Source organism: Equus asinus, chromosome 5 (assembly GCF_041296235.1).
Source record: "Equus asinus isolate D_3611 breed Donkey chromosome 5, EquAss-T2T_v2, whole genome shotgun sequence".
In the NCBI taxonomy this organism is placed as follows: Eukaryota; Metazoa; Chordata; class Mammalia; order Perissodactyla; family Equidae; genus Equus; species Equus asinus.
The window spans coordinates 96,030,272-96,054,686 of NC_091794.1; the positions used below are offsets into that span (position 1 = coordinate 96,030,272).

Genomic DNA, 24,415 nt, shown 5'->3' on the forward strand with positions numbered 1-24,415 from the left:
ATGGCAAGAGAGGAGACAGAAGTGGGGGACAAACCAGTGCCTTAATCCCCCAATGGTAACTTGCTGTTTCCCGTATGAGTTAGCACTTGGTCAACGGCTGCTTGCTTACAGTTTCCTTGAGCTCATTCCTGAGTGCACAAAATGGGACTAAAGTGATGAGAGTTTCAAGGGTTAAAAAAAAAAAAAACAGACCAGAAGGTATATCTGTATCTAAACGAGTGAGTCAGTTCCATGAGTCAATTACTCCAGAAACACTGGTTGGCACCAGGACCTGTTCCAGCCCGGGGAGCCCCACCTCTCGGCATGTGATGATACAGGGTACAGAGGTGTGACAGCTTTTATAAATGATGGAGTCTTTTTTTCCCCTTTACTGTTAGTTGTGAGTTGGGAGGAGAAGCTGGGGGTCCTGAGGCAGGAACACCTCAGAGTACACCGTCCTGGTGGGAAAAACCATCAGCAGGTGGTGGGAGGCCCCTTGCAGGCCTCCAAGGTGAGTTCTTGCACAGCATAACCTAAGGGAACACTTGTCACTGCCCTCATCGCCCCCTCCTGCACCCCCATGCCTGCACACCCAGGAGTCTGGGTTCTCGCAAAAGTTTTTAAGGAAACTCACTTGGTCCTGGGTTCCTCATCTCTTAACAGAGGAGACTCAGTGCAGGAGGTCTCCTCCTCAGAAACTGTCCAGAGACATCGACTCCTTGAATTCACCCAGCAGTACTGAGTAGAGACTAATATTTCCCTCTTGTAGATGAGGAAGCTGAGGGTGAGAGATGAAGCGACCTGCACACTGTGGGCAAGTGGCAGAGCTGGGATTCAAAGCCGGGTCTGTGCCCAAAGCCCATATTCTGTTCACTGCTTGGTGTCCAGGGGCCATATGAAACTGTTCCCTCAATCCTGGCGTGAGACACAGGATCTTCTTAATATTTTTAAGAAGGATGGTCTTAGAAGCATGTAACACGCTTCAGCAACTCCTTACCCTAAGAGACAGCTGAAATTGTAGGCAGAGTGGAATAAGTGCTGAGCTGAATTTGTGCTTGTGTCACCAACCATTGCCTTGAAGGGAATTCTGCCATGTCAGGGGAGGTTTCCAACCCCAAAGTGACATGGATGCAAAGGCCACTTGAGCTCCAAGGGCCCTTGGAGGCCTTCTAGACCACGACTCCTGTACAGACAGAGAAACTGAGGCCCAGAGAAGGGACAAGACTACTCGAGGTCACCTGGAGTCAGGTGCAGGATTGGGACCAGACCCAGCCTCCCTACATGGGACATCTGAGTCAATGTCCCTGATTGACACAGCCCAGGCTTAGAGCCAGATGGACTCAGAGGGGGTCTGATTCCCAGGCTTTTCTCTAAGAAGAGGGTCCAGGGTGGGTTGCCAAAGCTTTGCTCCTTGCTCCTCCTGTCCAGGAAGGGCCAGGGAACCCCCCCCCCCGCTCTTCAGGCTCTCTCACTGCTGTGTCACCAACCTCTCCCCTCCAAAGTACACCCCACTGCCTTTTGATGTTCATGCTTCTGCATCCCTGGGTGTTGAAAGAAGGGACAGGAGCAGCTCACATTCCTAAGTATTTGTCATTTTAGGATATGCTTTTTCTGCAGCTTAGGAATGTCCCACGGGCAGTGTTGAAGCCCTGGCCAGCTCCCCCCAGCACACTCATTCACTCAGCAAATATTACTAGGGACTCGCTCTATGCCAGCTCATGCTGGACACTGAGATATCAAAAAGAGCAGGTTACACGCCTTGGCCCCGGAGTCGGCAATGGGGCGAAACAAATAACACGGTGCGATACACACTAGGATGGGGGAGCTTCAGGGGCCACCGGAGCACAGAGCTGGGGCTCCTAACCCAACCCCATGAGTGGCTCACATAGGGAAGCTTCCTGGAGGAAGTGAATTTGAGAAGAGATCTGAAAAATGAACAGGAATCAGACAGGAAAAGGGAGTGGAAAGCATGTTCCGGGCGCCGGGTGCAGCCTGGACAAAGGCTCAGAGGCAAGACAACACAAGGTGCATCAGAGAAATTTATCAGAGAGAAAAGAAGTGCGTTTTCCTGGCAGTCTGAGCCAGAGGGAATCGGCAGGGTGACTCTGCTGCTGTGAAGGCCAATTCTGTATAAGTCAGTGTTGGATAATTGCTCTCTATTCAGTCACGTGGAGAGAACAGAGAAATGCAAGGGCTGCTCTTTGCTCTGAACGTTTTCTGCCTCGCTGGGGAGACAAGGACCACTGGATTTTAGAGACGAGAGAATGCGATTGTCTAGCAAACAGCTACCAGTGGTCACAACCACTCACCAAATCCCCCCAGTAACCAAGAGCAGCGCATCCTAAAGTCAGCCTCACCATTGTAGCAAGAGCTATTTCCTTAAATCAGAAGAAATTTGCCTCCCTAAGATGTCCCCTCTCTGCACCCCGGTTTTCCTGTTTAGAGGTAGTTACAGAAGGCGGAGAGATCCTTCTCATGCAACAGCCCTCCGACATTTTAAGATGCTGCTGGTGTCTCACCTCCGCCTGGCCTGAGTTGCTCCTTTCCAGTCTTCAACACGAGCACAGCTGAAGAATAATATTGGACGATGCCCGATGCGCAGCAGACGGGAGCTCTAGAAGGATTTTTAAATTAAGACTGTGGTGAGCTGGAGCTGTCATGAGCATCTTGCAGGAGGAGAAATCATCCCAGACGGCTTTGAAGAAGAGGGAATTTAGCTAAGGGAGAGGAGACGGCATTCGAGGACGGGGTACAGCCCAGACAAAGACTCTTCTTTAATGCCTATTTGTTTTGTTCAGTAACCTTGCTTTTCCTTAATGTAAAATAATATATTTCCTATAAAAGCTGTAGAAAGTCCAGATGTGGGGCCAGCCTGGCGGTGTAGCGGTTGGGTTCATGTGCTCCACTTCAGCAGCCCAGGGTTCACAGGTTCAGATCCCAGGCGTGGACTTTCACACTGCTCATTAAGCCATGCTGAGACGGGGTCCCACTTATAAAATAGAGGAAAACTGGCACAGATGTTAGCTCAGCGACAATCTGTCTCACCAAAAAAAGAAAAGAGAGAGAAGAAAGTACAGATGAGCAATGGAAGGAAAATAAAAACCACCTGTAATTGTATTGCCACCCAGGGATAACTCCATTAATATTTTCACATTATAATTACATCCTTCAAGACTTTTTTCTCTGCATGTGTATGAATGTGTTTTAACCAGGCTCATACTAGACATAGTTTATGCCATGCTTCTTTTCATTTGGCAAAATATAGAGAATCTTTGCCAGGCCACAAATCTCTTTTCTCCAGCATCATTTGGAAGGCTGCATTCATCTTGCATCGGGTGGACAGACCGTTATTCATTTAAGCAAACTCATGTTGTTGGACATGAAAGCTGTTCTCTTTTTTTTCACTATTAGAAATGAAGTCTGGATGTTCCCAGTTCCTTAACAATCCAGGCAGGTTCCTTCCCGTTAATTCCCACATAACCAGAGGCTCTCACAGCTATCGGGAGTCTTCTTCTTCCATCCAGCTCTCTCCCCCAGGTGTTCTCGGAGTGGCCAAAGAAGGCTTCCCGTTCCATGGAACTAACTTCCTCTCGGACAGCCAGCCAAGATTGCTCCAGATTGCTCTTCCCCCTACAGGTCACTTCTCGCCATTTTGTGACCTGTTTCTCTGCCCATGATCTCTCCACACCACCTTGTCCCTAAAGTTATCAAAGGCCCCGTATCCATCATGGTCCATTCAGGAGCACAGAAACCTCTCGAGGCTTTCAAACCAAAGGAGTTTCATACAAAGGGGTTGGTTACCCGGGTGATGGAAGAGCTGAGAATCCATTCAGGGACCTGGAGGCAGCCCAGAGATGGGCCACAGCAAAAAGTTGCCTCATCCTTCGAGTTAAAGGGAAAAATGGCGGGGTGCGGGGACGTTGTTACCAGAGCCCAGGAGCTGGCCACCTGACAGAAAGATGGTGGTGGCTGCCTGGCCGGAGGGAACTGGAGCTCCAAAGGACACACAGCCATTGCTGGGGTGCCACTCAGGGCAGAGAAGAGGGGTAGGACTACCCCGACTTCTCTCCTCCGCTCTCCTGGCTTCCTCCAGTGCCTCCCGTTGGGTGAACCCATCAGGAAGCAGTTAACAAAGGAGTCTGAGAAACATAATTTCCTGCAATTACAGGAAATGACCGGCCCAAGCCGTACCTTAATCCCTCAAACCATAGCTCAAATTCGACTGCTTTGTCAAACAAACCTGGCCAAAGACTCAGGGCTGATGGAAAACAATTACAACATAGAAAAGAACAACTTGAATACAGCTCCCTGGATATCACGGCCTACTACATCTGAAAGCTAGACCCAATCGGGTCCCTTAGCCAGCTCTCCTGCTATCGGGCTCAGCCTGCCGTTGTGTGACTGGGACCAGCCAAACTCTCCCCAGGGGCAGAGGGCTTTGATTGTGTCCATCCTAACCAGAGTTCAGGCTCCTTCAACCTTCTCTGAGGCCCAGCAAGGAGAAAATAATTCCCTAAACACCCATCCCAGTGGATTTCACAATAGTCCCTGTGGATACAGCTCTGTAGGGCAGTATACCGGGTGAGCAGTTTGAATCTTCACAGTCCTAAACCAAACGTCCATTCATGAATTTTACTCCCCATCTCTAGCACAGTAGAGTCACTAACGTTTCGGATCTGTTTTTTCCTAACCTTTTGCAGGTCCCAGACTCCAAAGGCTCAAGGTCAGGGTGCCTGGGCTTCTCAGCCTGTCTAGGAGGACAGCTATCCCCAAGCCCATCATCCAGGCTGGGGGACCTGCTTTGATACGGGGCACAAAGAGGGGCAGCAGCATCCTATATGTGCTCCTGCCAGAACGAAGCCATGGAGTCATAGCTTTTCCTTTGCCACAAGGAACATTCTGGAATGTATTTTCTGCTCCCTTGTCCAGTTATTTTCCTCAGGGTAAATCCCTGAGAACAGAATCACTGGGGCAAAAGATATGCACGTGTTTCAGGCTTTTGATACACGGTGCCAAACTGCTCTCTGATAAGGCTGTGCATCATGGATGATTTTTGCCTTTTCTGCCTCTCGGTTCCCTGATAAACCACTAAAGAGTCTTAAGATGAATCAGCTGCCAGACCAGATAAACAAGCCGACCTGTCACTGTGGCTGTTTTCTGCAACTAGGAAGGGAACTCCCTCGGTTCCCGCCCAGGCCCTGGAATTTCAAAGCACGTAGGCCAGGCACCTTTGTACCCCACTCTCCACTGCTCTGGTCCCACCCTCCCCTTCTTTCCCCGCCCCCGTGCCCGGGTGGAGCCAGCTGCCAAGGCGGCAAAGCTTCCCAGCCCTCCCTCGGTGCTCGGCCCACAGTGGAGGCCCAAAGAGGGCTCTGTGCCCGGCCCAATGAGGATGCTACTGACCATCCTGGCTGTGGGATCCCTGGTCGGTGAGTGCCCCAACACCCTGTGGTCAGACTCCTTCCCACCCCAGGGGCCCATGATCAGGGTTGTCTCCCCCACACCCCACCCAGCCTCAGGACAGGCAGTTTCAGTTTCTCCTCTGCTAAGGGCTGAACTGGGTGCCGAGTTTCCTTGGAGAAGTGGATGCCAACTCAGGTTATGGGGGAGGATGAGAGGGTCTCCCTCAGACCCTGGGTTCTTCCAGAGACTCAACTGACCTCAAGACTCAGGGAGGCAGCCAGCTGTCTGAACAGGGGGTGCTGGATCCCCTGCTGCAGAAGATAAAGAACTGGCTTGAGGGAAGCCGGCATCCTTTGATCCTCAGAATGTTCTGGTAGAAGTTGTGCCATCCATTCTCTGCTTCTGGCTGGCACTGACCTGACAAGGGGAGGCAGGGGAGGGACCGGATGGATAAAGCTTGAGTCTGGCCCTTGACTCCCTTCACGCCGCTCCAGGGGCCTCTTCCAGCCCCTTTTGCTAGATCTGAAAGAGCATTTTCTCCCACAGTGGCCAGGTCTGCTGCATTCATAGGTCCTAAAACACCAGGGTCCTTTTGAAAACAGGACTAAAGGGCACCATTTTCAAATCCAACAAAGTGGATTTTGTTGATCCACCGTTAAGGAGAAATTTCAGACAGACACGTGAGATCCTAGATCGTGTCTCTGCTCCCTGAGAAATTTAATAAAATTCAGGCAGCTTTCTCGAGAAGTGAAAGCATAGTCCTGACTGAAGAGGAGGAGAGATGGCCTCTACAAGGCCCTTTCTAGCTCACGTGCAGAATGAGGCCCATGAAGCCCCAGAGCATCCTGGTCCCCTGTACTCATGTCCCCAGCCAGTGCTGACTGGATCCACAGTGTTTCCAGCTGCTTCCTGGGCACTTCTAGCATCACACTAGGCCCTCCCCTCCACACTGGGCTCGTGAGAAGCTCAGGAGACTTGATGTGTCCCCAAGAGACCCCAAAATATGTTCCTTTAGACCCCCACTCATTCCGGTTGAGAGTCTTGGAGGCTCCTGACCCTTTAAGATGAGGGACCCACAGGAAACAGCCCTTGAAAGACGGCTACAAGTCTTTAATCTCCCTCAGGGGACCCAGTTCCCCATCCCACCATGCCTAGGCTGATTGATGAGCATGTCGAGTTGTTTCTGTGTGTTTGTTTTTCCTTAGCTTCTCAACTGGTTGACACAGAATTGCTTTTTCATGCAAGTAGGAAAACTTCCTTTTATCGAATCTGTCGGTCTGTTGGTCTCTGGACAGCACGGGTCTCCTCAGGATTTCACAGTGTAGACGTTCATCTGGGACGTGCAGAAATGACACGGGCTGAGGAACGATGGTTTTGAGGAGGAAAAGGATCAAATACGGTGGGAGGAGAGGGGAGACCTTGTTAGCCCTCAACACCTCCTAAAAGAGGGGGACCAGCCAAGGTCTGTGCACCCCAGTTCAGGAAGCCAGTTTCAGCTCCTTCCTGGAAAGTGGTGCCAACCTCCACCTGACCTGGGCCCTTTCCCTCCTGAGCATGTCCCAGCCTCAGCCTCACCCCGATCCACATAGCCTGCCCAGGATACTGACCCCCAACCAGCAACCTTCCCACTGCAGACCCTAACCTACCACTAGGAGAAGCTAAGCCCACCCCCAGACAGACCCTGGCCCTCTCTCAAATCCCACCCTCTCTCTCTCCTGCCTTTGACCCCCTGCCCGAAGCCACCATGACTTTCTGACCCCACGTGGACTCCTTCCCTCAATTTAAGACCCAGCCTTGAATCCAGAATCCTCCCTCCAGAACTGCCCCCAATGCTGCCCTCATTCAGATTCAGACAAGATGTCAACCACACCTTGGGGCTCAGCAGCATAGCCATCGCACTGAGTAGATGCCGTAAGACCCTGGCAGTCCCCAAGACCCCATGCTGGGGGCTCCAGGAATCCTAGAAGACAAATATCTCTGCAGCTTCTAGGGCTGACCAACCCAGAGTCAGAGAGGAGTGCAGCCTTAGATTTCGCCAGTGGGTGCACAGCAGGGTGGACTGTCCTAACAGTGTTTCCCACCCCCACAGGTGCCTCTCCAAGCCTGTGGGCCCCTCTTGCGGAAACACTGCATGCACACTCGGAGCAGGGGAATAAGCAGCTATCCACTGCCTCACAGCTTGGGCTGCTGGTGGTCACGGTCATGTCCAGGAGGAGCACACACACATCAAAGGCACACATATACACAAGGCCTCCAGGCCTCCACTCAACTGCATCTGCAGCTGTTTACTTCCCGCCCCAGCCAACCAGGCCCTTCTGAGCATGCTCAGAGCCACTGCTGGCTCTGGCCGCCATTTTCCTGCACCCTCTTTCTCTCCACAGACCTAGCTTGGAGGGCTGAGGGGAGCGTTTTACAAGTCAAAAGCTCTTATTTCCGGTGAAGATCGCTTCAGAGGCAGCAGCCCCTCCGTAGTCCCCTTCCTCGGCCTCTGGCCTTTGCTACCCTTTCCTTGACATAACCAACAGTAGACTTGGCAGAGGCCTAGGCTGGAAGAGGTGGCTGTGAACTCTTCAGGGCCAGCTTCTCCTCTCCTCTCTCCTCCCTTCGCTGGGCCTATTATCAGGGGCTCAGGCCACCGAAACTCCCCGGGCGGAAGAAAGAGTAAACAGGACAGACCCCTCCCTATACCGTGAGTCTCTTGCTTTCCCAGATCCCCTGTCCTCGCACTCAACACACACATATAAGGACTTCCTACGTGCTAAAGGCTCTCATAGACGTTGCCTGTTGCATCCACCCCACAACCAGTCCAGCACTGCGATGGATAGTGTAGGCTCTGTCACTCCCTAACAGTGATACTGGGCAAATAACCTTCTCTGAGCCTCAGTTTTATCACCCACAAAATGGAGATAATGATAGTAGCTGCCTCATCAGGTCTTCAGGAGGCTTTAATGAAGTAAGAGCCCTGTGTCCCTGTGCATTTGAGGTCCATTTCATACACGTCAGCTGCCGGTGGTGTTATTATTTGTATTTAGTAAGTCAAATCACTCCCATTTTAGAGACGAAGAAATTAAAGTTCTAATAGCTTAAACAGCAAGGTCGCCCTGCCCGTATGTGGCCTGAGTCAGCATCCGTCCGCACTACGAAGTCCACAGAGCTGCCAGGTGCCTCCGCCTTCCTGAGAAGGCACGGGGTGGGTGGGCAGGGATGGGTTCCGCCAGCAGAGAGGCAGGAATTCACAGACATCTTCTCCACCCTTGTTTGAAGTTATTGACTCTGGCCAAGTTACTGCTTAGACATCTGAGCTGACTCTCTCTAAAATACGGTGCCACTCTCTCTAAAACACCAACTTCAGGTGGCGTTAAGAGGTGAGTGAGAGACGATAACGAGTATTGGCAAGGAGGCGGGATCACTGGACCACTCAGACATTGCTGTGGGCCTGTAAGATGGTGCAGCCACTTTGGAAAACAGTTTGGCAGTTCTTCAAAAAGTTAAACATAGAATCAGCATATGACCCAGATAGTCCACTCCCAGCTGTACACCCAAGAGAACGGAAAACATATGTCCACTTAAAAACTGGTACACAAATGTTCACAGCAGCATTATTCATAATAGCTGAAGAGTGGAAACAACCCAGATGTCCATCAACCAAGGAATGGATAAATCAAACGTGGTATAGCCACACAATGGAATATTATTCATCCTTAAAAAGGAAATGAGTGCTGATTCGAACCACAATATGGATGAACCTTGAAAACATGATGCTACATGAAAGCAGTCAGACAGAGAAAAGGCCACATATTGTGTAACTCTGTGTGAAAAGTCCAAATAGGCAGATCCATGGAGACAGAAAGCAGAGTAGTGGTTTCCCAGGGCTGGGGGAGGAATAGAAAGTGACTGCCTGTGGACACAGGGTTTCTTTTTCGGGTGATGAAAACATTCTGGAATTAGAAAGTGGTCACGGTTGCACAACTTTGTGAATATGCTGAGAAGCCACTGAATCGTACACTTTAAAATGGTGAATTTTGTGGAATGTGAATCATAGCTCAATGGAAAGAAAAATAAGCAGGCCGGAGAGCAGCGATGGGCGGTGGACCCAGGCTTTCGTGAGTGGGTACTACCACTCACTCCCCCTCACTGGACAGTCTGTTAGCAGGCTGGGGGGCAGGGCCCACGAGCCCACCGGCTCACAGTGCTCCCACTTCCCGCAGGTGAGATTGCTGAGGACACCTTGGATCTTCTTCAGCACGTCAAATTCCAGTCCAGCAACTTTGAAAACATCCTGACGTGGGACAGCGGGCTGGAGAGCGCCCCAGACACGGTCTACAGTGTCGAGTACAAGACGTAGGCTTCCCTCCCAGCATGACCTCTTTCGACTCTGCTCTGGAACCAACCCCTCCAAGAAAATCGCCCCCTTCCATGAGTCCCCACAGCCCCCACCTGGATTGGTGTTACACAGCTCCCCCCTCCTACTCAGCTATAGCTTTGCTTCTGTATGTTTTTTGCGGAGGGAGGAGAAAATCATGGATAAAGGTGCAGGCTCTGGCGTCAGACAGCCCAGGCTTGAACGCCAGCTCTCGCCTATATAACTTTGGGCAGTTGGGTAACCTCACCAGGCCTCAGTTTCCCCATCTGTAACCTAAAAATAGCGATAGTACTTTCATCATAGGGCTGTTAGGTAGATTAAATAAGATGGTCATTAGCACTTGTGCCTGGCAAATTATAAGCTACTGATAATTGTTTTATTATTATTGGTGAACATAGGTCAACAGAAAGTTGTGCCCACCGCCTCAGGCCCATGCCCCCATTCCCCTCCCTTGCAGCAAGTAGGGCTGGCATGGGCTCAGGAGTCTGCAAACCTGGGTTCCATCCCTGGTCCTGCCACTTCGTCCTGTGTCTAGTCACTTTCCCTCTCTGAGCCTCAGTCCCCTTATCTGTAAAATGGGGATAACAATGCCCACCTCAAAGGGTTGTGGTGATGACAGGCCCAGAACGTGGACTCAGACTGGCTGGGTTCAAATCCTGGTTCCCCACGGGCGTGCTTCAAACCCCTGGGCAAATTCTACTTCTAAGCCTGAGCTTCCCTGTTTGAATAGGAGGGAGGATAATGTCTGAGCATCACAGATCATGGTGAGGACTAACAGATCACCCACACAAAGGGCCTGGGCCACAGAACGTGCTGAGTAAATATTAGCTATCGTTATCGTTATTAATAAGCCGCAGGCCCAGTGCCAGGCCTGCTCAATAAAGGGGCGCTCCGTCCCCCTCCTCACCTGCAGGTACGGAGAGAAAGAGTGGCTGGCAAAGGAGGGCTGCCAGCAGATCACCCGGAAATCCTGCAACCTGACCGTGGAGACCGGCAACGTCACAGAGCTCTATTATGCCAGGGTGACCGCCACCAGCGCAGGGGGCCGGTCAGCCACCAAGATGACCGACCGCTTCAGTTCACTGCAACACAGTGAGTAGGAGCCGCTCTTATTTCCGGGGATGGCCCAGAAGGGACTGTGGGGGGATGGGAGGGCAGTCAGGGCTGTGACTTTTACAGAGCATCCCCGTGAGGTTGTTCGTCTTTCTCCATCTCCATCCCCATCTCCCTGGTTGAGACCACCTTCATCCTGCCTCTCAACTACAACCAAGGCCTCGAACTCCGTCCCCCCAGTCCCGCCTTGACTCTTCCAATCCATAGTCTTGGTCTCGGTTTCGGTGTCACCTCCTAAGTGAGCGTCCCCACTCCCAGCCCTGACAACCCGATTTCACTAGGTCACCACCTGTTATTTTCTGTCATAATAAACTCTTCATTGTCTCCACAGCTCATATCACAATCTGCAATTATGGTGTTTGCATACGCATGTATCAGCTGCCTCCCCCTCTGACACATTAGCTCTGCGACAGCGTGTGTGGGTGTAGAACCCACCATGTTCCCAGCCCCTAGCATAGTGCCTGGCACGTGGGAGATGCTCCATACATAATGGATGAATGAACGAATATGAGCTGCCGAACTCCCACCCAAGTTAAGCAGGTGGTGACGTTCACCAATTGACTTAAAAGCCACATGGTTTTTTGAGAAAACAAAAAAATGAAATTAAACAGATTATTTTTTTCTTGGCTTGTTCATGAATACATGTTTATTATAGAAAATTTGGAAAATACAGAAATACACAAAGAAAAATAAAAGGAGCCCAGAATAACCTGAACAGTAAACATAACTGCAGAGACTAGCAACTGTGTCTACTCTTGTAATCCGGTTGGTTGTCTCTCTGAACATTTGCCTGTGTCAGTAAATATTTTTCCACAACGTGATATTTCGTGGCTGCAAGATGATCCGTTCTGTGGGGGCACTCTGATTTACCTCCCTCCTTCCCTTTTTGAAGGCATTTAACTCAGTTTTTCAATTTTATAAAGAACATGACGGTGAGCAGTCTGCTAGCTCAGCTGTTTTTAATGTTGGAGGTCAATGGACCCTTGAGGGATTTTTATAAATTAGCTTCAGCGGAAGTGGGGTTCATGAATCCCTGAAATTGGGTGCAGGATTTCTATACATGTACATTTTGGGGGAGACAAGATCCACAGCATTGGGGCCGGCCCCGTGGCCGAGTGGTTAAGTTCGCGCGCTCTGCTTCGGCTGCCCAGGGTTTCGCCGGTTCAAATCCTGGGCGCGGACATGGCACCGCTCATCAAGCCATGCTGAGGCGGCGTCCCACATGCCACAACTAGAAGGACCCACAACTAAAAACATACAACTATGTACCAGGGGGCTTTGGGAAGGAAAAGGAAAAATAAAACCTTTAAAAAGAAAAAAAAGATCCATAGCATTTATCAAATTCCCAAAGGGGTCTGTAAACCAGTAAAGGTCATTTAGTTATTCGGAAAATTCCATCTCGAGAGAGACTGAAGTCTTAGGCGTGGCCTTTGAGGCTGAGTCAATAACAATGGGTGCCCAAACAGTGTTTAGGATATGTGGCTGAACCGTCAGTCCCCAAAGCTGCCATTGCTGATAGACCAGGGGAAGGGTGCTCCGGGCAGACTCAAGGTGGGCATGTGGAGGGGCTGGGGCAAGAGCATGATCCACATAGGGGGCCGGTGCCCCTCTCCCTGGCTCTTCCCACCGACCCTCAGTCATCCCTTTGGCAGCCTTCAAGCCAAACACCAGTTCTTGCAGAACTGTCCTCTTCTCACTGCTGGCTTAGCTGATGCTTTCAGAAGCGTAGCTGGGGTCCGGTGGGAGGAGAGCAGAAGCAGTCATTCCTCCCAGCCCAGGGCAGCCTGGGACATTACTGGCTGATTCTGACTTTTTCTCTTCTCTTTTCTCTCTCTCTTTTTCCAGCTACCATCAAACCACCTGATGTGACCTGTATCCCCAAGGTGAGATCCATCCAGATGATTATCCATCCCACCTCCACGCCCATCCGCACAGGGGACGGCCGCAGGCTGACCCTGGAGGACATCTTCCAAGATCTCTTCTACCGCTTAGAGCTCCACGTCAACCAGACCTACCAAATGGTAAGTACATGTGCCGCCCCGGTCCTTCCCGGCCTGGGAAAACCGTGTCCCTCTCAGTTAGAGTGGCATTGCTTTAAGTCGAACGGAGCTGTGTTATATAAGTCAGCATTCCACAAAACACATCCACAGCCTCCCTCTTGTCGATTCACACGCACATAACATGCTAAAGTCCCTGACAAGTCCTGCAAAGCCGAGACTCCAGTTTAACCTGTTTGGCCCAACTTCTCTGAAATTTATTTGACCAGAGAAACTCCTTTTGTTTTGCATTATATTTATCTTTTTTCTTTTTTTTTTACTTTATTTTTTGCCTAATGCCTTCTAACATCCTGGGAAACAACCTCTATTAAAATCCTAAAGTGTCCACTTTAGAAAATGCTACGATTAGTTTCTACCACTGTGGTTCTTTTTGCTGGTTCCCCACTATTATTGGAAACTGGATAGAGGCAGTGTCTTAAGATCAGTAATAATGAAAGATGGAAGGCAAGGGCATAAACTGTCAAATGATATACAAGTTATTTCTTTTTGTATTCACAAAATATGTGGTGTTTTCCCCCAGCACGTGCCACTAATCCATAATTCCACTGAATGACTCCTCCTGCACTCAAGGAGTTTATAATCTAGTGCGTGTGGGAGGAATTAAAACAAGAATTCAAACAGCTACAGGTAGAGGGACATAAGGTTATTGTGTGGGGCTGAGCAGGGGGATGAGAGAGAGGAGATGTCAACTTAGAGAGATCTAGAAAGACTTCCAGAAAACTTTCTGGTGCCAATACCAATTTCCACTATGCCAGGTATCTAGATATGCATATTATGTCATTTAATTCTCACCGTGAGGTAGGCACTATTACCTCCATTTTCCAGATGAGAAAACAGAGGCTCAGAGAGGTTAAGTCACTTGCTCAAGATTGTTCAGCAAATAGTATAGTCAGGATTCAAATTCAGCTCTGTTCAAAGCCCACATTTGCCTCCTCCCCGCCCCCTCCCCCCTCCCGGCTTACACAATCCCACCACGATCAAAGAGAAAAGCAGGAAAACTTAGGACATTGTCAGAAAGCACAAAACTGCCCAGTTTGGCTGGAGCACAGGGACATGTAGAGCAGTTTCTCAAAACTTGGTTCCAAACCAACACCATCAGAATCTCCTGTAGCTGTTGTCGAAATGCAGGTTCGGGGCCGGCCCGGTGGCGCAGCAGTTAAGTGTGCATGTTCTGCTTCGGTGGCCCAGGTTCACCGGTTCAGATCCCGGATGCGGACATGGCACCGCGTGGCAAGCCATGCTGTGGTAGGCGTCCCACATATAAAGTGGAAGAAGATGGGCACGGATGTTAGCTCAGGGCCAGTCTTCCTCAGCAAAAAGAGGAGAATTGGCAGCAGATGTTAGCCCAGGACTAATCTTCCTCAAAAAAAAAAAAGTTTAAAAAGAAAAAGAAAATGCAGGTTCTGGGGCCCCTTCCAATCTACTTAATCAGATTCTATGGTTGCACCCCTGGGACCTGAATTTTTAGTGCTTCTTACTCACCCTGAAGTTTGAGAACCACCGAGGGAGAGGAACCATGGGAGGTAACCCTGAGAAGACAGGCGGAGCCGTGCTGACGAGCTCCGCGGTGATGGATGGAGGAATTTTTGTTTATTTCAGTAATCGGAGGAGGCAATTAGAGATTACTGAGTTGGGAGAGTCCTTATCACAACTACATTTGGGAAAATATTTGGGGTTTTACTAAATATTTCATTGTTATTGATTTCCGATTTGACTCAGTTCGTGGTGAGAGAACACACTGTGTATGATTTCAGTCCTTTTAAACTTATGGGGACTTGCTTTATGGCCCAGCATATGGCCTATCTTGGTGAACGTTCCATGTGCACTTGACAATAATGTGTATCTTGCAGGTGTTGGTGGAGTGCTCTATAAATATCGATTAGATAAAGGGGACTAATAGTGTTGTTCAGATCTTCTATTTCTTTCCTGCTTTGGGGGAGGTCTGTTGTTCTTTTAATTGCTGAGAGTATTAAAATCTCCAGGGAAGATCGTGGATTTGTCTATGTGCCCCTTTAATTTTGTGTGTAATTGAAACTCCATGCTCAGACACATACACGTCTACGATCGTTACAGCCTCCTGATAAATTGACCCTTTCATCATGATGAAATGTCCTTTTTTATCTCTAGTCATATTCTTTGTAGGGAAGACTATTTTATCTGCTATTATATGGCAACCCCAGCCTTCTTATAGTTTGCATCATTTATCTTTTTGCATCCATCTGTGGACCTCTCCGGTCTGCGGTTTCTCCCCTCGCTTTCCAGCTGCTGTGACTGCCCTGACTCCCTCTTCTGCTTATTCAAGCCAGTAAGATTACAGAGTTGCTGCCTAGGTTTCAGCCATCTCATACGGTATAGACGAGGGGCCTGCTTTCAGGCTAAAAGACAGAAAAAAGGGGGACATTCTCCCAGTGTCATTCCCTTCCTCCTTTCTCCAATATCTCCCGCTTTTGCTTACTTTCCAATGCCTGTAGGAAGTCTTTATTCTGGCCAGAGTTTGTAGTTGTTATTTTAGGGAGGGTTGGTTCAATAGAAATGATAAATTACCGAGAGCAGAAGGGAGAGAAATTGAATGTGGGAATAAAAGAGAGATCAGGTGGGAAGTCAGGGGGGCTATTGCGATGGTGTAGGCCGGAAGTAATAAGGGGCTGAACCAGGATGGAGGCAGTAAAAACGTGGGGGAAGGATGACGCTCAGGGCCTTGGCAACTCCACTGGCCTTGTATCACATGATATTTAAAGTGTGCAGTTTAACCACATGAGTTTCACAAAACAGTAAGTTGTAAAATCAGTTTATGTACTTCTTCACCCAACTTCATCCCTCTCAAAGGAAAAACCAACAAAGAACCACAAACTTTGGCCTCTTTGTGCCTGGAAAAGGCAAGGCATAGCCGAAATGCAAAGAACCAAAGAAGATTCTTAGCTTTTGAACTCCCAGGAGCACAGCTTGTGGCCCTTTAAATGATGGTTTATGGATCATTTCAGAGCATTAGGTACAAAGGGTGTGAGGGGCATTGGTCAAAAGTGGCTTTAAGGGTTGGGCCTTGGGTATTATAACAAGAAAGGCTCTTTTAACAGAATTAAGGAATCAAGAGCAGGGGCGGGGTTGGGGTTGGGGATGGGGCAGGACCCACAGAGAGGAGATCAGCATGTTCAGCCACGGTGAGCCCAGAGAGTGCTGTCCAGGAGGGAGCCAGCAGAGAGCGTTAGGAACTCCACAACTCTCAGTGAGACGGGCTTGGGAGTTATCCACACCCTGGCGGTCACAGGAGCCATGGATCCAGATAAGACCACCAAGTAAGAGCGGATGTGGAGAGAGTAGAAAAAGTGGACGAGGAGCGAATCCCGCAGAACAACACTCAGGGGCTGAAACCAGTGAAAGAGCAATCAGAGAGGTGGGGGAGAGCTGGAATGATGGACTGAGGCAGCCGAGGGAGGAGTTCAAGGTCAAAGAGGTTAGAGCCATACGGGAAGGTGAGAACTGGAAAGCAGCTCCAGCAGAAGGGTCTGCAGACGCAAAGGAGCACGGGCTTGCTTCCGCAAGCAAGGCGTTTGCAGGAGAGACAGGCGTGCCGCATCACCAGGGCCCAAAGGGCCAGCTGGGCTCTAGAGAGAGAGGAGTGGGCAGGAGGCAGGGACCAGGATTTTATCCTGCAGTGTCGGCCAGGCCCTCAAATGATTTTGAATAGAGGAGCGTTGTAATTATATTAATCCTTTAGAAAGATCACTGTGGCACCAGGATGGATATGGAAGTGGACAGGGGCAAAAGCAGGGACAGGCGACCAGTTAGGAGGCCACTGCAAAAGTCCGGGCTAAAGATGTCGAGGCCCAGTTAAGGCAGAAGCTACGAAGAAGGCAAGAGAGGGGGGCCAACCCGGTGGCTCAGCGGTTAAGTGTGCACGTTCTGCTTCAGCAGCCCGGGGCTCGCCAGTTTAGATCCCAGGTGCGGACGTGGCACCACTTGGCAAGCCATGCTGTGGTAGGCTTCCCACATACAAAGTAGAGGAAGATGGGCACGGGTGTTAGCTCAGGGCCAGTCTTCCTCAGCAAAAAGAGGAGGATTGGCAGTAGATGTTAGCTCAGGGCCGATCTTCCTCAAAAAAAAAAAAAAGAAGGTAAGAGAGGGATGGATATTCAAAGGCGTTTTGATGTCTAATAAAGAAGAAAGAGGAAGAGAGGAGGAGAACTCGAAGAAGGAGGGATGATGGTGATGGTAGTGATGGTGGCGGTGCTGCTGATGGCGGTGATCATAGCAGCAGCTAGTACTTATGGAGTGCTTACTACAAATTTCCTGGAGTGCCAGGAAAGTGCGTGGAGCTTGGCAACTGACTGGATTTGGGGCTGAAGCACAAGGTAGGGGAATGGGAATGGAGTACTGGAGACTGACCCCCGGTTTCTGGTTTGGCCAGCTGGTGGCACCATTTCAGCAAGTGTGGTGACCCAGGCAGGGGCCTGAGCACGAGTACTTGGGCTCTCTAGGGAGCTTGGCTTGTAAGAGAGTCACTCTGGGTTCTCTGTCAAATTCAGTACCTTGCAGGGCCGAAGAAAGAATACGAGTTCATGGGCCTGACCCCTGACACGGAGTTCCTTGGGACCATCACGATCTCTGTTCCAACCTGGTCCAAAGAGAGCGCCCCCTACGTGTGCCGAGTGAAGACGCTGCCAGGTAAGGAGCTGAAGCCAGAGGGAGGCAGGCTCCTGAAGTCAAGTCCTGCCTCTGCGCTTTCCTCCCTGTAAGCAAGGGGAGGATGGCGGTGCTCTAAAAACCTGCACGATTTATTAGTTATTAGTGTATTATTGAATTCAAGCTTTGTTTATCCATAAATGAGCTAGCTGATGGGTTATCATGGCACATGTTTGATCTCTACCTTCCAGCTTGTATCTGGATTTCCTCTCTCTGGCAAGCTTTGTGTGTACCCTGGCAAGGCAAATTTACCTTAATATTAACCCAAGTGAGATATACTGGAAAATAGTCTGCATAAGGGGGAGCAGAGACGATAAAAAGATCCCTCAATATCTTCCAAAGTCAAATAACAATCACAGTGATGGTAACTAGCATTTCTGCAGGGCCAGCCAGGACCCGGCTCTACTGAGCGCAATCCTCGTGAGCAATCTATGGGGCGGGTATTATTAGCATCTCCGTTTTACTGGGGTAAGTGAGGTTCAGAGTAGTTAAGTAACTTGCCCAAGGTCGCACAGGTGGTGAGGGCTAGAACTGGGCCTCGTTCTGGAGACCACATTCTCGCCACTGCGTCACCATAGAAACAGTTTTGAGTCATTGCTAGTGAGGTGGTGTGCCATGCTCCCTTCCTCTAGCACACTGACACTCGACTCTTCATAAGCATCATGGTCTTGTTCTTAGTGCTATCTTCCTAGAGATAGGAATGTTGTAATGCTCAGGGCCACACGTCTAGACGATGGAAGTGATAGCAGTGGCCTGGGTGGATTTGGAGAAACAGCCTCCCCCTTAGTCATCGTGCTCAGATGGATGATGTCAGTAGGTGATTTCTAGTCTCATGAACAGAGCGAGGTGCCTGCTACAGGCTGGGCCCTAGGGTGTAACTGCAGCTGCATCGAATCATCACCGAGTAGCTTCTGGTCCTCACCTTTGTTCAGAAACTCAACTCATCCATTTCCCCAAGAGCCTCCGGGACACTGATCTCTCCCCCTGAGTCCCAGGGCATTAATTTTCAGGGAACGTTATACCTGGCCTCCTGCTCGGGGCACGCCCTCCTGGGGAACAGGCCGCTGGGGAGACCAGAATAGAACTTGGCAGGAGGACGAGAGGAAGGAAACCAACTCTACAGACACTCAGCTGGGAGAATACACATGACTTGGGATCCTCTGCCCCTGACTGTACCAGACAAATCTCGCCCATTCCTGCCCCGCCCCTGCCCCGCCTGCTTTTTGACCACATGCAGACTCTCCATCCTTATCTTTCCGTTGCCTTGTCCTTACGTGACCTAGCTCATGATATCATACTATTTTTTTCTAAGACTTTAGCTGCCTTTATATATATATCACACTTCTTGGTGGCTATTTCTTGCTGACATATAGAAGGCACTTTATCCTTAAAAAGAAAGTATATTAATAATTCCTACCATTTATTAAGTACCTATTGCCAAGCACTGTGTTAAATGCTTTACCTATATTATCCCATTTAATCTTTAGAACAATCCTGCAAGTTGAGTAGCATCATCCCCATTTGACAGAGGAGGAACTCTGGCTCAGAGAGGTTAAGCAACTTGCCCGTGATCACACAGCTGGTCAGTGAACCTACTTAGGGCCATTCGATCCTGAAGCCTGGGCTTAAACTACCACTTTGCAATTTTGTTTACAGCTGGTCCCCTCTACTGCACACTTCCCCCTCTTACTTCCATTTCGGGGTGATGTGTCCTGCCCTTGACCTGTATTCTGAGGTCTATCTTATCCCCAGAGCCCAGAATCCCCACTTTATCTACCTCTGTGGTCACGGAGCATCACCAAGAATCATCCCAGCATCTTGATGCTGGAAAGGGCTCTAGGTGCCCCAGCCTAATTTTACAGATGAGGGAACTGAGGCATCACTGTGTCGTGGCTGTGAGGATGAGCTTTGCAGTTATACATGTCAATCCGGGATTCTCCACTGAGTAGCTGTGTGACCTTGGTCAAGCCACTTAACCTCTCTGAGATTCAGCTTCATTATCTGTACGAAGGGAGCATCCCTGGCCCTCTGTATTTGGTGGGATAACATAGGTAGAGCACCGCGCACAGGGCATGGCATGTAACAAGAATTCAATAACCGCTGGATACTGTTATTAATAAATGGGAGACCAGAGAGGGTCGTGAAGCAGAGAGAAGGATGATCAGCATATGCATATCTGGCTGAGCCAAACCTCTAATACCCTACACTCCTTACTCCCAGGCCAGTGTAATTTTTATTATTCCATCCCGCCTCCCCAACGGTGACGTGGTGTATGGGAATGTTCTAAGTTCTGATCCTGTCCTGGGACAAGGAGCAGTAACATTAGGCATGTCATGTAGAGCCATTCAGGTCCTATCTTCTCCCTGGTGCAGGGACAGAAGTATCACCTGACAGGGGACAGGGAATCACTGAAGCACGAAGCTGACCCAGAGAGGCCTGTGCCACAGGGCGGGGGGAGCAGCGAGGAGTGGGCTACAAGTGGAGGCTCCCGCAGTTCTCAGGGGTCACAGTTGCCAAGGTCATTGGCAGCTGGAGGTCAACTTCCCAAGCTGAAGTCCCATGGGGGCCAGCAATGGAAGGAGGGTGACTTGGAGAGTCAAGACCCCTGCATGATACAAATTGCCAGTTTTAACAAAAACTCCAACTACGTCTTCCTTACCAAGCCCCTCACCAGTCCCACTTGGGCTGGTGACAGGAAGTGTGTTGTGCTAAGAGCTGGCTGCTGCCTGCAGGGCCACAGGGAGAAGGCTCGCCGCTGAAGCCCTCAGCTGTCCCTCTCCTTTTGCGGAAGGGCAGTGCCTCCCCAGGCCCCTCCTGAGCAAGGTCTTCCCTGATGCCCAGCCCATGACCTTGGTGGGAGGTAGGGAGGACAGGCCCTTCCTGCTGCCACCTCTCTCCTCGGTCTGCCTCTGCCCTGCACCGCCTGCAGGGAGGTGAGACTGTCCTCAGACCCAGGCAAGAGGGCCCCGCTTTAGAAGGCCCTGCCCCAGCCCTGCTCTGGCCACAGCCCTCCCCACAAGATGATGGGTCCTTAAGTCCAAGTGGGCAGATGCTCCTGGAGCCTGTGGTCTCCTTTCCAGACCACGCTCTGAACACCTGAGACCCTGAAACTCCCCGTTCAAATGTCCTGTGTCCAGTTCAGGCAGATCTCTTCCTTGGGTCCTTCTTCTGGAGGGCAGACGCTCTGTTGATGGGCAGACCCTGGGCCCAATGGGTGGCCAATGAGCAGCTATTTGTCGGGGGCATGGATGAGCTTGGCTGTGTGGTCTGGGGGTCCGTATCCCTGTGCACCAGGCCCCTGGAAGTGTGGGATGGAGCCAGGATGGGCGAAGGGCCTGTGGCAGGCTCTCCCCGCACCTCCGCATCTCAGCACAGTGCCCTGAGGGGCCAAGAATTCAAACTTCAAAGCTGGCCTTCCAGGGTGTGATGAAAAGTCTATTTATCAAGGTGGGAGTGTAGAACATATTTTATAGGACCGTGTAAAACATGATTTATAAGTTTTGAATATTTAGACATGTGGTACGTGACCCTCCATCTGTACTGTGGCCTGGCCCTGCAAATGTCGGGGGTAGGAGAGGCCTTCCCAAGCCTGGCCCAAGAGGGCAGGAGACGAAAAGGCCAGGTCTGCAGCACCCACACTTAGGACGGGGTCCAGGTCAGATGCCAGCCTCACCCTCCCTGCCCTGTGCTCTTTGCTCGCCCAGACCGGACATGGACCTACGCCTTCTCAGGTGCCATCCTGTTCTCCACGGGCTTCCTCGTCGCAGGGCTCTGCTACCTGAGCTACAGATATGTCACCAAGCCGCCTTTGCCTCCCAACGCCCTGGTGAGCAGTCGCACCTGGCAGGGGGAAGGGAGGTCCAGGGAGGGCACGGGCCCAGGGATTCTGGCTCTTCCTGAAGTGCAGGGACCAGCCCGCAAAGCAGGGAACTAGGCCTCATTCCTCCCTTCCAACCCAGAATCCACAAAGCCGTGGTCCAGCAGGTCTCAGAGGGGATCAAAGAGGGGTAGGTGATCAGAAAGGGTGGACACGGAACAGAAAGCCACTCACTTGAAAGGGCCAGGCAGAGAGAACAGGCCGCTGCCAGGGGCTGAGAAGTGGGGGGCACCCAGGGGAGACCCGGAGCTCAGGCCCTGTCCGAATGGGCCGCCAAGCTGCCACCTGGGAAGCCAGGTCCGGCGTGGCCAGATCTTCACATTTTTTAAAGAGAAATCAGAATTTCATATTATAACATGAAATCTCCCAAATTTCAAATGTTGGCACCTACTTTTTAAAATGTAAAGCCCTGTGTCAAGCACACAAGTCACATCAGCAGCCCCAGTCTGGCCACCAGCGCTGCTTCTGCTAAAGCAGCAGGGCCCGCTGCAGAGGGGGTATAGAGGCTCCGGGAGCCAGCTCTCGCCCCTCCGAGGGCTTTGCAGTCGATGTCGAAGCCCCCATGGGCCATTTCCTGTAAAACTCTCTGGCCCCCCATGATCCCTCATCCTTTCCCAGCTTGCCCCCTACATCAGGCCCTTAGGGACCCGTGAGCAACGAGCCGTGTGGGCCCCCACCTCGAACCTCCCCAAACCTGAGTGAGCTACTTCCTGGACTGTCCACCTCCTAGAGACCCACAGCCCAGCATTTATCTCTTTCTCCCTGAGATAACCCAGTGGCCCTCAGCTAAGGGCCCAGCATTTAGAGGAACCCCCAGGAAGTGAAGGGGACGTGTAGCTATGCATCTTGAAGAAGCACCCGATGGAGGACCTCACCCACCCACGGCACCCCACGGAGCTCAGGACCTGCCCTAACAGGTGAACTGTCATTGTCTCCGTGCAGGACGTCCAGCGTGTCCTGACCTTCCAGCCTCTGCGGTTCATCGAGGAGCACATCCTAATCCCCGTCTTTGACCTCAGCGGCCCCGGCGGTCTGACCCAGCCTGTCCAGTACTCCCAAGTCAAGGTCTCTGGGCCCAGGGAGCCCCCAGGAGCCCCACGGCAGCACAGACTGTCTGACGTTGCCTACCTTGGGCAGCCGGACATCTCCATCCTCCAGCCCGCTGGAGTGACACCTCACCAGACACTCTCCCCCCTGTCCTATGCCCCGCAGGCTGTCCCTGACGTCAGGCCCCCATCCTACGCACCTCAGGTGACCCCAGAAGCTACACCCCCATTCTACACTTCACAGGCCATCTCTGAGGTCCAGCCTCCCTCCTACACCCCTCAGGCCACTCCGGACAGCTGGCCTTCTTCCTATGGGATATGCGTGGAAGGCTCCAGCAAGGACTCTCCACCTGTGACACGCTCTGGTCCCAAACACCTCGGGTCTCTAGATCAACTCCAGAAAGAGTCACTAGCTGGAAGCTGTATCTCAGATGGCCTTTCCCTGCAGGGGGTGACCTCCTTGGCTATGGAGGACCCCCAAGAACCAAAATCCTTCCAGCAGCATCTGGGGGTTCACACGGACAGCACACCTGACCCTGATGTGCTACACAGAGGGGAACCAGGGCCAGCAGGGTACCTAACGAGCCAGCTGCCCCTCCTCTCCTCTGTCCAGATCGAGGGCCACCCCATGTCCTTCCCTTTGCACACTCCTTCCCTCCCATGTTCCCCTACAGACCTGGGTTCAAGTCCCTGGGGCCTGCTGGAGTCCCTCGTGTGTCCCAAGGATGAGGATCCAGTGTCGGAGACTGAGGCCAAGAGCCTAGCCCCTCGGGGCTCAGAGCTGGAGCAGCCTGTGGAGCTGGACTCTCTTTTCAGAGGCCTGGCCCTGACCGTGCAGTGGGAATCCTGAGCTGAGAATGGGCAGGCCTGGGGCTTCTTCCTTGTCCCCATCCCAATATCACATCCGTAGCCATCACTCCCACGCCCAACCAGGCTGCACACTCTGCAGCCCAGCCTCAGGTGGGTGCCCTGGAGAGAACCAGAGGCAGGCAGATGCTGGGCCCTGCCATGGCTGAGCTCCCGTTGGAGCAAAAAGACATGATGGGCACTCCAGCCAGAAGAGTTCCAGGAGTGCTTCGTGTGCAAGTGAGCATGTGCAAATGTGTGCACACAGAGCCCTGCAGGGCGTGACAGGACAGTCAGAGTGTGGAGAGTCAACGCAGGGAGACTTCGGGCCCCAGGGCCCCAGCTCCCTGTACGCTGGACACAAAGGTCTCCGGGAGCCCACCTCGCTTCCCCCATTCCTGGCCAGTTTTGTAATCTAGTGTGACAGAGAGTGAGGTCTCTGCCTCCTCTGTGATTCCCCAAAGGTGAGAAAAGGAGTCTAGAAAAGGACGCCTCATAGCAGGCTGGGCAGAACCAGAACAACCTGCACGTCTGCCAAGGCCAGAGGCTGCAAGACGGCGAGACTCCAGGGCGGGGCGTGGCCTGGGGTTCACTCCCAACCAGGCTACTGCCTGACGCTGCACCATTTCAACTTCATTCCTCTGCCAGAGGCTTTGCCCCGAGTGAAATGCAGGTCCAACTGGGAGGGAGAACATAGAAGCCTTTTCTGCCGGCAGCCATTTCAGACCCTGTCTGGAGAGACGGGTTTAAAAGGAACAGGGCGCCCCCCGGCCTTGGAAGGAGACACAGCAACAAACTGTGCTTCCTTCATGATTTTAGAAACCCAGCCGTGGGTTCAGCCCATCTGGGTTCAAGTTCCAACCACACTACTGACTGGCTGTGGGACTTCAGGCAAATGAATCAGTGTTCAAAACCTCAGTTTTCTCATCCGTAAAGTGGGGATGATAACACCTACCTCACTGGGTTGCGGTGAGGAAGAAATCACATGGTGTCTGTAAGGGCTTAATGGTGTCTGGCACATGGGTGGCGCCCAATAAATGTAGCTACTTCC

At 51.4% G+C, this 24,415-nt stretch overlaps 1 protein-coding gene across 1 annotated transcript; it reads left to right on the forward strand.

Moving 5' to 3' along the window:
* The first annotated feature begins 5,273 nt into the window (after positions 1-5,273).
* On the forward strand, positions 5,274-24,415 carry IL22RA1 (interleukin 22 receptor subunit alpha 1). Its single transcript, XM_014855061.3, has 7 exons — positions 5,274-5,408; positions 9,591-9,723; positions 10,659-10,837; positions 12,704-12,879; positions 17,439-17,577; positions 21,300-21,421; positions 22,415-24,415. Exons 1-7 carry the CDS (start codon positions 5,366-5,368, stop codon positions 23,366-23,368), a joined length of 1,746 nt encoding a protein of 581 aa, XP_014710547.3. The 5' UTR covers positions 5,274-5,365; the 3' UTR covers positions 23,369-24,415.